General features: G+C 46.4%; 1 protein-coding gene and 1 pseudogene across 1 annotated transcript; one reads left to right on the top strand and one right to left on the bottom strand.

Annotated features, from left to right (window-relative positions):
• Positions 1–11: 11 nt before the first annotated feature.
• LOC130266708 (uncharacterized) lies at positions 12–4,527 on the bottom strand. The gene is made up of 2 exons (XM_056515970.1): positions 4,277–4,527; positions 12–901 (listed from the first exon to the last, which is right to left on the bottom strand). The coding sequence occupies exons 1-2, from the start codon at positions 4,425–4,427 to the stop codon at positions 12–14; spliced, it is 1,041 nt and encodes a 346-aa protein (XP_056371945.1). The 5' UTR covers positions 4,428–4,527.
• Positions 4,528–12,449: 7,922 nt separating this feature from the next.
• On the top strand, positions 12,450–13,815 carry LOC130266707 (WW domain binding protein 1-like; annotated as a pseudogene).
• The last annotated feature ends 2,051 nt before the right edge of the window (positions 13,816–15,866 follow it).

Here is a 15,866-nt window from a genome sequence, read left to right as displayed (position 1 = left end):
CGACGCCTGCCTTACTCCGCCTTTTTTCTAGGGGCTTCTTGGCCATATAAGGAAACGTGTGACTGGCTCGCTCTCTGATAGGCCTCCGGTCTCCCCTCCCAGTTAGAAACCACGCCTCCCTCCCCTTGGTCTTGACCGCGCATGTCTGTGGCGGGAATCAGCCGTTGGCCCCGCCCCTCCCGCTCCCCTTCGGCGCCATTTTGTGGGGCATAGGGTGGTGGTCTTATTTTCATTTCACTTTCATTAATATCATTAGTACCGGCGTTAGAAAACGGGGAACTATCGCGTTGGGGAAGTGGGTTTGGGTTAGGTTTAGGATCGGAGGTCGGGAGTGGAGATGAGGGTCGCGACAGCGAAGGGTTGTTAGTATCCAACAACGAATGTGAACTTGCAAGGTTATCGGTAACAACAGTCTGAGTTGCGGCTCCAACACCCAGCTTCGGAATGGCTCTTAAACATTGCTGGGCTGCCTTCCACGTCTCTTGCTCTTCTAGAGCCTTTGTCAATGCTTGTTTAACTTTGCCCCAGCTCTTTAGACATTTACTAGAGCCGGAGGCAATAACGTCTTCAGCAAGAGCAGTCGTGCACATCCCCCAACATTCGGAGTGCAAAACGTCCACAGGACGATCAATAGCATTCAGCATTAACAACCGCCTAATAGCAGTATTAAAGTCATTAAACTTGCAATGAATTCCCCACTGTGTGTGGATTTCTTCAATTACCTTCCCGAGTGATTCCATCTCGGTGGTACTGGGAGCGTCCTCCCCACCGGGGTCAGCCAGCTGCCTCGGTCGTCTCCTCCGCCAGCGTGCTTCCCGTCGCCCGCCGCTCAAGCCCGTGTGCCGGGGAGCAGACCGGGTTGCGGCACCACTATGTTGCCTGTAGCTTAGGCTAGTGCGACCTGGTTAGGAGCGAGACCACGGCGCACTTACTACCTTGCCGGACAGATCACACATCACACCAATGTGGTGAACGGCGAAATGCAATTTCTTTCCTGTGGACACCCGCTTATATAACCGCGGCGTGCCCACGTCACTTCCTTTTGCGGTTACGTAACTTGGCAACTCAATGGAGAGGAAGGGGCCCTACCTCCTCGTACAACCCGAGATCTTCCGTGCGGTTGTGGCTAACTACACCAAACCCCAAAAAATCCCCCCAAAAATCCGCAAAAAAACCTCAAAAAACCACCAAAAAGCATCCCAAAAAATCCCAAAAATTAACAAAAGCCCAAAAGTAATTCCCAAAAAAATCCCCAGAAAATCCCCAAAAATTTTTAAAAATATCACCCCAAAAAAATCCCAAAAATAAGCTGGAGCTGGTGGCCAAACCAAAAAATACTACCCAAAAACCACCAAAAATTACAAAAAACAAAATATCCAAAAAATCGCCAGAATAAAATAAAAATTAAAAAAAACAAAAAAAACCCCGTAAAAATTCCCCAAAACCCCCCAAAAATCCCAAAAAATCCCCGCAAAAACCTCAAAAAAAACCCCAAATACCATCCCAAAAGTATCCCCAAAAATTACCAAAATCCCTCAAATAAATCTCCAAAAAACTACCCAAAAAATCCCCAAAACTTCCAAAAAAGTCTTCAAAATATCCCCAAAAAACTTCCAAATAAATTCCCCAAAACCCCCCAAAAATTCCCAAAAAAATACCCCAAAATCATCCCCAAATATCCCCCAAAAATCCCCAAAAATTACCAAAAATATCCCCCAAAAAATTCCCAAAAAACCTAAAGAAACAAATTTTTAAAAATCCCCATAAATATCCCCATAAAATTTCCTAAAACCCGAAGAAAATTCCATAAAACGCCATAAAAATTCCCAAAAAATTTTATCCAAAAATACCACAAAAAATCCCCAAAAAATCCCAAAAATATCCCCCCAAAAAACCCCAAAAACCACGTGAAGCTGGCGGCCAAAGGTAAGAAAAAACCCCCAATAACACCCCCAAAGAAATCTCCAAACAATCCCCAAAATATTAAAAAAAAATCTCCAACAATGTCCCCCAAAAATTCCCCAAAACCCCCAAAAAATCCCCAAATAATCCACAAAAAACCTCGAAACCCCCCCCCCCAAAACCCCCCAAAATATCCCCAAAAATTACCAAAAACAATTCCCAGAAAAAATCCACAAAAAAATCCCCAAAACTTTTAAAAAATATCCCCCCCAAAAAATCCCAAAAAAATCCGCTGCAGATGGCGGCCAAAGGGGAGAAAGAACCTCAAAAATCTACCTAAAAACCCCCCAAAATTACCATAAAAAATCTCAAAAAAATCGCCAAAAATTAAAAAAAAAAAAAAAAAAAAAAAAACCAACCCAAAAAATCCCCAAAAAATATCCCCCCAAAAATTCCCAAAAATCCCCCCAAAATTCCAAAATATCCCCCTAAAAATTCCAAAAAACCTCAAAAAAACCCCCAAAAACCATCCCAAAAATAGCCCCAAAAATTACCAAAATCCCCCCAAAAATTTCCCCAAAAACATCCCCCAAACAACCTCCAAAAATTACCAAAAACATTCCCAAAAGAAACCCCAAAAACCACCTGGAGCTGCCGGCCAAAGGTAAGAAAAAAGCCCCCCAAAATCCCCCAAAAATTACCAAAAATATTTCCCCAAAGAATTCCCAAAAAGTTCCAAAAACCCACCAAAAATCCCCCCAAAATCCCCCCAAAAAAGGCCCATAAAAACCTAAAAAAAACAAATTTAAAAAATCCTCATAAATATTCCCAAAAAATTCCCTAAAACCCGAAAAAAATTCCCTAAAAAATCCCCAAAAAATTCCCAAAAAATTCCCCCCAAAAATACCCCAAAAAATCCCAAAAAAATCCCAAAAATTACCACAAAACCCCCAAAAATTACCAAAATCCAAAAAAATTCCCCAAAATTACCAAAAATATCCTCAAAAATTCCCCAAAAATCACCTGGAGCTGGCGGCCAAAGGTAAGAAAAAAAACCCAAAAAACCCCCAAAAATACCCCGAAAAAATTTCAAAGAAATCGCCAAAATTTAAAAAAATCCCCCAAAAAATCCCTCCAAAAATTCCCGAAAACTCCCCAAAAATCCCAAAACATCCCCCCAAAAATTAAAAAAAAAAAACCTCAAAAAAACAATTTCAAAATTATCCCCAAAAATTACCAAAACCCTCAAAAAAATTCCCCCCCAAAAATCCCCAAAAAATCTCCATAAATTACCAAAAACATCCCCAAAAGAAACCCCAAAAACCACCTGGAGCTGGCGGCCAAAGGTAAGAACAAAAACCCCCAAAATAATACCAAAAATACCTCAAGAATACCCCCCAAAATATCCCCTAAAATTACCAAAACCAACCCAAAAACTCCCAAAAAAACCCTCTAGAAACCCCCGCAAAAATCCCACAAAATCACAATAACCCGGCGGCCGAAGGTGAGAAAAAAACCCAAAAAACACCCCAAAAATGTCCCCCAAAATTAACAAAATCCCCCCAAAATTCCCCAAAAAACTCCCCAAAAAATCCCCAAAACTTCCAAAAAAATCCTCAAAAAATCCCCAAAAGCTTCCAAATAAATTCCCCAAACACCCCAAAAAGTTCCCAAAAAAACACCCTAAAATTACCAAAAGCCCCCCAAAAAATTCCCAAAAACCCCCCTAGAAACACCCCAAAAAAACCTCCAACATCCCCATAACCTGGCAGCCAAAGGTGAAAAAAAACACAAAAACACCCCAAAAATATCACCAAAAATCCTCAAAAAATATCCCCAAAAATCCCCCAAAAATTCCCTAAAAAAACCAACAAAATCTACCAAAAATATCCCCAAAAAATTCCCAACAAATTCCAAAAACCCCCCAAAAATCCCAGAAAATCCCAAAAAAAGTCCCAAAAAACCCTCAAAAAACCCCCAAAAATATCCCCATCAATATCCCCAAAAAATTCCCAAAAACCCGAAAAAAATTTCCTAAAATCCCAAAAAGATTCCCAAAAAATTTCCCCCCAAAATGCCCCAAAAAATCCCAAAAAAATCCCAAAAATTACCAAACGCCCCTCCCAAAATTTCCAAAAATCCTGAAAAAAATTCCCAAAAACATCCCCCAAAAATTACCAAAAATATTCCCCAAAAAACCTCCAAAAATTAGCTGGACCAGGTGGCCAAAGTGAGAAAAAAACCCCAAAAAACACCCCAAAAAAACCAGCCAAAAACACCCCAAAAATATCCCCAAAAATTATTAAAAATGGCTCAAAATGATGCCCCTTTCACACCGCTGGTAGAAATGACACAATACCAAAAAAACCTGTACCTGTTCCGTTTTCAGACTGAAGCAACAGGATATTCCTGGCTTCTAGTGCAGCAGGGAAGGGAAGTGTTTGGATAATCCTGTCTTCATTTGAAGATTTCTTCATGAAAGCCATCACTGCCCTCAATCGGGACATCCAAAACACCCAGGACATCTAAAAAATGAAGAAAAAAATCTAAGCAGAGGATCCAGACTACCAGGAAAAACAACAGAGGTAGAATGCAACACTCCAAGAATACAAGGCATCTTTTTAATTTATCAAAAAAAAAAAAAAAAAATAAAAAATCAAAAAAAGGATGAAAGCCACCTTTGTCACACAATACAACGTATTATGCCAATTATATATTTGGTTTTTGTTCCCCTGTATTGTTCTGTGTTTGCACTTGCTGCTGCATTTCCATGCCTTGCTCTGTATGTAAATTCACCTTTAGCACTGTGTCCATGGAGTGTATCTGTAATTGAATTGGTACCTGTCCTTGCCTTTGTACACCTTGCTGTGTTTTGCTGTGAATAAAAACATTCATTCAATAAAGTTAAGTCACCCCTAGTCAGGATACCCCACTTCTTCCCCTTGGCTCCTGTCTTTCTTTGGTGTGATTTAGTCTTTTTTTTTCACTGTATTTCTTGCTTTGCTTCTCACTTTACCTTTCAGTCTATTTATGACTGTGCTTTTCTGTTTTTAACTTTATTTTTGACTGCCTCTCTAACTCTATCTCTGTGTTTCTGTTTCTCACTGCTTTCTAACTCTGTCTCTCTGGTTCTCTAACTCTATGGCTGTTTCCTTATATCCCTCTACCACTCTTCCACTGAAAGTCTTTCTCTGTTTCTCTAACTCTGTTTTACTATTTTCCCCTAACCCTAACTCCAGTTTTGCTCTTTCTCTCTATTTCATATTAGCTCTAGTTTTAACCCTAACTCTAACCCTGTTTCCAACTTTGCTTTCTAGCTGTAAAATTAAAAAATCAGCAGTAGAAATTTTCAGGCTCCCTGTGAGAAAAAAAAAAAACAAAACAAAACCAAACATATTAAAGAAAAAAACAAAGCAAAACAAAACACAACAAAACAAAACAAAACAAAAACACAAAAAAGCCCCGGCAAAATACCTTACATTATTATTTAAATAAAAATATTTACACCTCAGGAGCCTGAAATTTTCTACTGCTGCACCAGACATACCTATTTTTTCTTCTTTTTCATATATACCAGGTAGGGCCCCTCATTAATACTCCAGATGGCAGTGACTAATAATTACCTTGATTGACCATTCCATGCCTACTCTGGAGTACTAATGAAAGTAGAGAGTTAACTACAGCCACACCTTATTAGTTAGTTGGGCAGTTAATTCAGTATTTAGCTAACTAGCCAATTTCTCGGTGCACCACCACGCCTGTCACTCACCCAAAGATCCACTTCTCACACAAGCCCAGCCCGTCGCAACCCCAGCCCCGCTCCGGCGCCCTGGCAGCGCTGCCGTCCTGTGGGCACAGCGCGGTGCTGCGCGCGTGCCCTTCCGATGATGGGGGGCGAGCGCGTGCCGGGACCCTGCCCTGCAGGACTGCCGCCACGCTGCGGATGCCGCTTGCGGCAGGAGCCCGGCCGAGACAAGCATCCCCGCCCGTGCCTGCCGCCGCTCGAGCGTCGGCCGGAGCTCTTTTCGGCGTCGTTGCCGGATTCAGGCAGGCGGATTAGAAATTGACATGGTGAGGGGCGTTACGGGTACCACAACAAAGATGGCAGCCGGGCCGGAAGTGGCCTCTGCCAGTACTAAAGACGGCAGCAGCGAAGGGCGGAAGTCTTGTCTTGCCACTCTCAAGATGGCGGTTTGGCCGGCACGCGCCTGACCTTCTATATATGGCGGCAGAAAGGGCGGGAAAGCAAGGACCTCAGTGTGTTTTTGGGGGCTGCCTGCGCGCGACGCAGACACCCGCTGATCCCCGCGGCGCGGTTTTCTGCGGCGTTTCCGAGAGTGCGGACACGGGCTGTGGGCTCAGCTGCGCCGCGGGCGCGTGGGAGTCGGACAGGCGCCGACAGGCAGCGGCGGGGATGCCTTTCTCTGCTTCGGCGTTCTGCTGCGGCCGTAGGTGCCATCTGGAGCGTGGCTGCAGTCCCACATGGCAGGGTCCCGGCACGGCGGGGGGGGGGGGGGGGTGGCTTCCGCCATCTTGAGAAGGGCAGCATGCAGTACCGCACTGTGCCCACAAGGCGGCAGCACTGCCGCCCTTCCCACGCTCGCAGCCACGGCCGGTCTCAGCCTTCGCCAGCGCGGACCTCGCAGCCCGAACTCGGCGTCACCCTCCCCTCTATTCACACACACCCCCCGCTCCCCGCTCGATCCGGGCGGCGGCGGCGACGCCTCAGTGTGAAAAACACGGTTCACGGTTCTGGGAGAATTACAAGGTTTAATAAAAAAGGCAATAGGAGACCTGCACGAAGCCAAGGGTTAAAAGGACCGGGTGCTTGGCATGCTGCCCGGAGCACACCTGCATTGGGAACACCCCTGTAAATACGTTTCACGATCCATCCATTTGTTACATACTCATAGACCTTCATGTACAGTCAGCAGTTTCTGGGAACTGTTTAGCACGGCCACTCCTTGGCTCCGCCTTTTTAGAGCGTGCCTGGTTTTTGGCTTGTGGTTTTATTCTTCTCCTTTTCCCTTTTCATTTGGGTGGTGGTCCAGCCGGTGAGTGTTGATAATTGTCAGCTGCAGGGGTCCCCAACACCCCTAAAATATCTCCCAAAAACCCCCCCCAAATATCCCAAAAAACCAAAAAAAAAAATCCCAAAAACCCCCAAAAATTGCTAAAAAATACCAACCCCCCCCCCCACCAAAACAGCCCAAAAACACCCCAAAAGATTACCGAAAACCCCCCAAAAATCACCTGAAGCTGGCGGCCAAATAGGAGAAAAAACCCAAAACCACCCAAAAACATTCTCAAAAATTACCAAAAACCTCCCAAAACATTCCCAAAACAATCCCTAAAATATCCCTAAAAATTACCAAAAAAAACCCCAAAATTCCCCAAAACGCAAAAACAGTTCCCAAAAAAAAACCCCCAAAATTACAAAAAATATTCTTAAAAAAATCCCCCCCAAAATCACCTGGAGCTGGCGGCCAAAGGTAAGAAAAAAAACTCAAAAACCCCCCCAAAAATAACCCCAAAAAATACCCAAAATATCGCAAAAAAAAAAAAAAAAAAAAAAAAAAAAATACCCCAAAAAAATCCCTCCAAAAATTTCCCAAAACTCCCCAAAAATCCCAAGAGAAACCACCAAAAATCTCAATAAAAACTCAAAAAAACCCCAAAAAATCCCAAAAATATCCCCTAAAATCACCAAAAATCCAAAAAAATTTCCCCGCCACAAAAATCCCCAAAGATTACCAGAAATATCCCACCAAAAAACCCCAAAAGCCACGTGGAAGTGGCGGCCAAAGGTAAGAAAAATCCCAAAAAAACCCCACAAAAATACCCCAGACAAAATCCCCAAAAATCGTCAAAAATTAAAAAAAAAAAAAAAAAAAATTCTCCAAAAAAGTCCCCCTAAAAATTCCCCAAACTGTTGCCTGTAGCTTAGGCTAGTGCGACCTGGTTAGGAGCGAGACCACGGCGCACTTACTACCTTGCCGGACAGATCACACATCACACCAATGGGGTGAACGGCGAAATGCAATTTCTTTCCTGTGGACACCCGCTTATAGAACCGCGGCGTGCCCACGTCACTTCCTTTTGCGGTTACGTAACTTGGCAACTCAATGGAGAGGAAGGGGCCCTACCTCCTCGTACAACCCGAGATCTTCCGTGCGGTTGTGGCTAACTACATTTCCCCCTCTCCATGAACAATTAACTTTAACTTATACAAACGCAACAACTACAATTTGGATAGACAACTTGTTAACAACATGCAAATAAACTAAATCGTTAGTAAATTAAACGAGCTTTGCGGTTAGTTTAAGTTAGCTGCCTTTGCTGCAAAAGCAAAATATCAACTTGACTTAACCGGGCTTTAACAAACCGGGTAACTCTATTAAGCAAACAAGGTCCAAATATAAGGGCAAGTATTATAACAACAACGGGTCCTATTAGGGTAGAGACTATAGGGGTAATCCAAGGGTGTTGGCTGAAGAGGGATTTAAACCAGTTTTGCTGCTGGAGCTCGTAGCTGCGACGCTTGAGTCTATTTTTGAGCTCTGCCGTAGATTGTCGGATGGGACCTGAGCGGTTCACGTAGGTGCAACACTCCTCGTTTAAAGCTGCGCATAATCCTCCCTGCTGCATTAGCAGCAGCTCCAGACCTCGCCTATTTTGGAGGACCATTTCTGACAGGAAAAACAAAGATTCTTCCAGTCTTAAAATATTTCTGTGGATTTCAAGGAGGTCTTCGTCTATTGTTTGCTGTAACTGCTGCAGGCTTTGTTTTTGTGTGGCTAGTGATGTAATGCCGGTGGCTGCACTTGTTCCTCCGAAAGTTAGCAGAACTGCTAGACTGACTGCGGTGGCTACTTCCCGTTTTATTCGCTGCGGCTCAGTCTCGAAGTGCAGCGTGACCTCATCATCCGTGTGGTAAAGGATCCTGGGAATGACAACAACTTGAACACAGAAATCGTTAATTTCGTTAAAGTGCTTTACGGAAACACAGGGGGTAAGCCCGGTGGCGTGACAAGCCCACATATTTCCCGATGCAGGAACGGCCCATTTTTTGCGTTGGTCTAAGCGGATTGAGGAGCCACACAGCTCTTTATTTTGGGTTTTAACACTTTTGTTTCCTATACAAGCTCCATAGCCTGAAATTATTCCTAGGGTGATCCCTTTGCTGGGAGCATCCCACTTGCATTGTTTGGGACTGGCTTCCTGGGAATATTTAAAGGTTTTTTTGGAACCAATTCCCTCGTAAAAGGGCGGTCTGGAATCGTAACACAACCAACATGACCTTGTGAGTTCGGGACGTGAGGTGTTAAGGGATATAAAGGCAGCACGCAACATTCGGGTAAACAAATTTTGCGAAAGGGTCTCGGGTGTAGGAATAGCTTGTGCAGGGTTTAATAAGGTAGCGGTGGCAAGCGGTTTTTTTCTCCATGGATAAGGTGGCCATGGGGGGTTTATTTCTTCGAAAGGTCGCCAATTCTTTAGGCACTACTGCTATGTGTCGCTTATGTGATGGGGACCTAATGATTTGCACGACAGCGCCTCTGTCAGGATTGCGGGTGAGAGACATATCTTCACGCATGTAAATTGACCATAATTTGCCTATTGCCCAAGATGGATCATTCGCCTGCAGGACCGTAACTGTGAGATGTGTGCAGTTTCCAGGATGCTTACCTTGGTAAGTGCTCCTGGAAATGCAGCTACTGGGCCAACCTGTCACTTTTAAGAATTCGTCTTCCTTGGGAGGCTTCCATCGGTTGCCAGTTACTATGGTCTCGCATCCCCAATATCCACAGAACCAGTAACCTGGGTAGGTGCAATACTCTTTACCGGGGTTATTACTCGGGCACCAATATGTCCCTACCTTGATGACTTGAGAGGCTTGGCTGGATCGATCGCTGGTAAAAATGTCTGTCAGGCGCACGGTCCAGGCTGGAGTGTTGGTTTCGGTCTGGCCTATGATGGCGCCAGTGATGAAGTTTCGAAACGTCCAGACGTGGGGCTGATAAGGGTGATGGCCGGTGTTGAGGCGGATCGATGTCAACAGGATGCAAAGGCACAAGAAGAGAGTCGGAGGCTTGGCTGATGGCCTGTAATAGGAGACCTGTGGGAAAATACTCAGAGTGTTTGTTAGCTTTTGCTAGGCAAAACTGGCCTTATGGATTTTAAGGGGCACCACTTAATGTCATTATCTCTTTTTACTGCTGCGTACCCTCTGCCAGTTACAACTAGTTTCCACCCTGTTTCCCATCCTCCTAACTCATTTTTTATGCTGACCGGGGGACCCTCTTGCACCGCTTCTACAGCCCAATGCTTCTGTGAAGGAGCCTGACCTTGATCCCCTCTAGGAAATTAATTTAGGGCGAGCATGGCAGTTGCGAGCAAACGTGGCTGCTCTGACGGGGGAATGGTACTGACAAACCCCTCAGCCCTTGCCAGAGTTTCCAGTTTTGACTTTAGGGTTTGATTGGCTCTCTCCACAATGGCCTGTCCGGTAGTGTTGTATGGAATGCCCTGCTTCAGGACAATGCCCCATTTGTTGGCGAATTCTTGGGCCGCTTTTGAAACAAAACGAGTTCCGTTGTCTGTTTTAATTTGCCTTGGGATACCGAGCCAGGCCATGGCTGATAACCAGTGTTGGACTGCAGCTTTAGAATTTGCTTTCGCCTGTTGGGTCCCAATAATGACTCCGCTGAACGTGTCTACGGTAACAGCGAGCCACGCTCTGGGTTTTAGTAGCTGGCATAGTGTGAAGTCGGTTTGCCAAATTTCTGAGGCTTTTAGGCCTCTAGGGCTGACACCACAGGACCACAATGGAGACTTCTGGCAGTAAGGACAGGTGGCTACAATGTGCTTGGCATCAGACATGGAAATGTCGCATTGCTTGGCTAGTGCTCTGGCTCCTACGTGCAGGGACTCGTGCAACTGTCGCGCGCTTTGTAAGGTCCATAGGTTCTTGGCTGCGGCATCAGCTTTATCATTTCCCAGCTGGAAATATCCTTTAATGGGGCTGTGGCTGTTTATATGGATGACTGTCACAGTGCCTTGTCGTGAGTGCAGTGCTTCTTCAATCGTTAAAGCAGCCGGTGAAATGGCAACGCCTGGGTGAGACATGGACTGACAGAGCTTTGCTGCAAACAAGGAGTCAGTAACGATATTGAGATGGTTGCTTGGGAACAAGTTGCAAGCCAGCACTATTGCGGACGCTTCTAGCAACTGAACAGACAAAGACTGATCTTTCATTTTTACACATTGCCACCGACCTTGTTCTTGCCATACGACTGCTGCTGTAGAGGTTGTTGATGATGCATCCGTGAACACAGTTGGACTGGGTAGAGGTCGATCTAGGACTTTAGGTGGGAGATTAATGTCCACTACAGCGAGTAGCTGAATCCATGGAGGCTTTGCGGCGTAGCAGAGTTCTCCTCCGAATCCGAACAGAGCTAGTGCAAGGTGTTCTGAAAGCGCTACCGATGCAGAAGGAATTTGCTTTCTGAATGGGAGATATATTTTTGTGGGCTCGGAGCCTAGATGGTTCAGGGCGAGCTTTCGGCCCTTCATAATTACACTTCCGAGGCACTCAACTCCGGGAGTAAAGGCTCCTTGAGATTTTCCCAGGGGCACCCACTGCACTGGCTTGGCTGACTCGGGAGGGCCTTGAGCTAACGCTCCGACTCCCCCCTCCTTTGTGAAATGCACGTACAGGTCTAAAGGCAGGTTGGGATTCCACCTAGCTAGTGCAGCTACAGCCAACTGTCGTTCGATGTAATCAAGCGAGTGGGCGGCCTCTTTTGAGATAACTTTGGATTCCCAGGGGTGCTTGCCTTTCAAGAGGTCATACAAGGGGGACATGACCTCTGGGGGAATAAGGATGGTGTTTCGCAGCCACTGTAAAGACCCTACCAGCTGCTGAACATCATGCAGCGTCTTGACGTCGCGTCGGATTTTGAATGCAGGAGGTGACACACAAGAACTGTCAATTTTTACGCCCAAAAAGGTGACGGAAGGGCCCTTTTTTATCTTTGCTTCTGCTATTTCAAACCCGTTGATTTTCAGGGCACTTGAAACCTCTGTTACGATGGCGTCTACTTGGCTTGATGTGGAGGCGGCGATCAAGATGTCATCCATACACTGGATGATTGTTGCTTCGGGGTTCTTCAATCGGACTGGGGCCAGGGCTTTGCTAACGACGATTTGGCAAATCGTGGGAGAGCTGATCATGCCTTGGGGTAGAACCTTCCACTGAAACCGAAGGCTAGGTTGATGACCATTTGAAAAAATGATGGAAAAGGCGAACCGCTCTTTGTCCTGCTCATGCAGCGGAATTGAGAAAAAGCAGTCTTTAATATCAATCACGGCACAAGGCTGGTTTGTGGGTATAAAAGAATTGCTGGGCAGCTTGGGCAGCACTGGTCCCATTGGCTGAATCTTTTTGTTGACAGCTCGTAGGTCACGTAACAGGCGAAAACCTTCGCCACTGCGCTTGGGAATGACAAAACTGGTGTGTTCCACGGTGAAACTGAGGGCTCGCCATGGCCCTGCTGCTGCTCCAGGCCCTGCCCGAGGGGCTGCCCGCCGGCGCGGAGCCCGCCCAGGCTGAGAGAGCTTGTCAAGATACTGACATTTGCTAAATGTCCTGGAGAGGGAGAGGGAGTGACTTGAGCAGGAAACTGGATTTTGTTAATGAAAGAAGATAATTCACAGGAGAAGGGTTTTGGCTGGTGTGGACCATCATCATCATCCTCAGCTGCTGTTGTGCTTGCCATCACCGCCGCACCAAGCACCGCCCGCAGGCCCAGCAGCGGCAGCACGAGATCAACCTGATCGCCTACCGGGAGGCCCATAACTACTCAGCCCTGCCCTTCTATTTCCGGTTTTTGCCAAATTATTTGCTACCTCCCTATGAGGAAGTGGTGAACCGACCGCCGACCCCCCCCGCCCCCGTACAGTGCCTTACATCAGCAGTGTGTCCCAGCAGGCAGCAGTAGCACAATCCCGGACACGCCCAGAGCCCTGCAGCCAGCACAGAGCAGCTCTGCAGCACCCAGCAGCAATACCAGCAGTACTGACAGCAACGGGGCGCCCGGCCGCGGGGACCCCGAGCCCTCCACCACCGTGCTGGGTGAGAGAGCCGTGGCAAAACGCAACGCATGGAGCCCAGCGGCGCCAGCACGGGAGCCGAGCTGGTGGAGAGGGCCGGTCCCGATAAGGATACGGAGTGCAAGGAGGAACTGCTGAAAGGTTACAGCTCTAAAAGCTTGGAGCAAAGCGGCGCCATCCCCGACGCCAAGGACAAGACGCCGGGCAGGCAGCGCCGTTTCACCGGCGACTCGGGCATAGAAGTGTGTGTGTGTGCAACCGGGGTCATCACCACGACGACCTCAAGGACTTTGATGGGCTCATTGACGACGCTCTGGACGGGCCCCTGGACTTCTGCGACAGCTGCAGCAGCCGTCCCCACGGGGACGAGGAGGAAGGGCTCTTCAGTGCCACGGAGGAGCTCTTTTTGTTTGCACGCCACGGGGTTTGATTTACAAATTCGGCAAAAGTTGCCGGCATAAGCTCTGAGTCTGGGTCGGAATCCGAATCGAAATCTGAATCGAAGCTGGGCTTTGCGCAAGAAGGACATTGTTTTCTATATTTAAAGTCCTTGCACCACTCATCCCGGCTCGGCCTTAGGGGTGTCTCGACCTCGCTCTCTGACTGGGAGGAAGTGGAGTGGTCAGGGACTTCCGGCAGACTGTGCTTTTTAGTTGGACTCCGCCCTCTGGGTTTTTGGTGGGCGGTGGCGACGCCTGCCTTACTCCGCCTTTTTTCTAGGGGCTTCTTGGCCATATAAGGAAACGTGTGACGGCTCGCTCTCTGATAGGCCTCCGGTCTCCCCTCCCAGTTAGAAACCACGCCTCCCTCCCCTTGGTCTTGACCGCGCATGTCTGTGGCAGCCGTTGGCCCCGCCCCTCCCGCTCCCCTTCGGCGCCATTTTGTGGGGCATAGGGTGGTGGTCTTATTTTCATTTCACTTTCATTAATATCATTAGTACCGGCGTTAGAAAACGGGGAACTATCGCGTTGGGGAAGTGGGTTTGGGTTAGGTTTAGGATCGGAGGTCGGGAGTGGAGATGAGGGTCGCGACAGCGAAGGGTTGTTAGTATCCAACAACGAATGTGAACTTGCAAGGTTATCGGTAACAACAGTCTGAGTTGCGGCTCCAACACCCAGCTTCGGAATGGCTCTTAAACATTGCTGGGCTGCCTTCCACGTCTCTTGCTCTTCTAGAGCCTTTGTCAATGCTTGTTTAACTTTGCCCCAGCTCTTTAGACATTTACTAGAGCCGGAGGCAATAACGTCTTCAGCAAGAGCAGTCGTGCACATCCCCCAACATTCGGAGTGCAAAACGTCCACAGGACGATCAATAGCATTCAGCATTAACAACCGCCTAATAGCAGTATTAAAGTCATTAAACTTGCAATGAATTCCCCACTGTGTGTGGATTTCTTCAATTACCTTCCCGAGTGATTCCATCTCGGTGGTACTGGGAGCGTCCTCCCCACCGCGGTCAGCCAGCTGCCTCGGTCGTCTCCTCCGCCAGCGTGCTTCCCGTCGCCCGCCGCTCAAGCCCGTGTGCCGGGGAGCAGACCGGGTTGCGGCACCACTATGTTGCCTGTAGCTTAGGCTAGTGCGACCTGGTTAGGAGCGAGACCACGGCGCACTTACTACCTTGCCGGACAGATCACACATCACACCAAAGTGGTGAACAGTGAAATGGAATTTCTTTCCTGTGGACACCCGCTTATATAACCGCGGCGTGCCCACGTCACTTCCTTTTGCGGTTACGTAACTTGGCAACTCAATGGAGAGGAAGGGGCCCTACCTCCTCGTACAACCCGAGATCTTCCGTGCGGTTGTGGCTAACTACACCAAACCCCCAAAAAATCCCCCCAAAAATCCGCAAAAAACCTCAAAAAACCACCAAAAAGCATCCCCAAAAAATCCCAAAAATTAACAAAAGCCCAAAAGTAATTCCCAAAAAAATCCACAGAAAATCCCCAAAACTTTTTAAAAATATCACCCCAAAAAAATCCCAAAAATAAGCTGGAGCTGGTGGCCAAACCAAAAAATACTACCCAAAAACCACCAAAAATTACAAAAAACAAAATATCCAAAAAATCGCCAGGATAAAATAAAAAAAAAAAAAAAAAAATAAAAAAAAAAAAAAATCCCCGTAAAAATTCCCCAAAACCCCCCAAAAATCCCCAAAAATCCCCGCAAAAACCTCAAAAAACCCCCAAATACCATCCCAAAAGTATCCCCAAAAATTACCAAAATCCCTCAAATAAATCTCCAAAAAACTACCCAAAAAATCCCCAAAACTTCCAAAAAAAGTCTTCAAAATATCCCCAAAAAAACTTCCAAATAAATTCCCCAAAACCCCCCAAAAATTCCCAAAAAATACCCCAAAATCATCCCCAAATATCCCCCAAAAATCCCCAAAAATTACCAAAAATATCCCCCAAAAAATTCCCAAAAAACCTAAAGAAACAAATTTTTAAAAAATCCCCATAAATATCCCCATAAAATTTCCTAAAACCCGAAGAAAATTCCATAAAACGCCATAAAAATTCCCAAAAAATTTTATCCAAAAATACCACAAAAAATCCCCAAAAAATCCCAAAAATATCCCCCCAAAAAACCCCAAAAACCACGTGAAGCTGGCGGCCAAAGGTAAGAAAAAACCCCCAATAACACCCCCAAAGAAATCTCCAAACAATCCCCAAAATATTAAAAAAAAAATCTCCAACAATGTCCCCCAAAAATTCCCCAAAACCCCCAAAAAATCCCCAAATAATCCACAAAAAACCTCGAACCCCCCCCCCCCAAAACCCCCCAAAATATCCCCAAAAATTACCAAAAACAATTCCCAGAAAAAATCCACAAAAAATCCCCAAAACT

The sequence above is a fragment of the Oenanthe melanoleuca genome, unplaced genomic scaffold (genome assembly GCF_029582105.1).
Source record: "Oenanthe melanoleuca isolate GR-GAL-2019-014 unplaced genomic scaffold, OMel1.0 S160, whole genome shotgun sequence".
NCBI lineage: Eukaryota > Metazoa > Chordata > Aves > Passeriformes > Muscicapidae > Oenanthe > Oenanthe melanoleuca.
The sequence above is the reverse complement of the archived record's forward strand: the minus strand, read 5'-3'. Positions and strand labels throughout refer to the sequence as shown.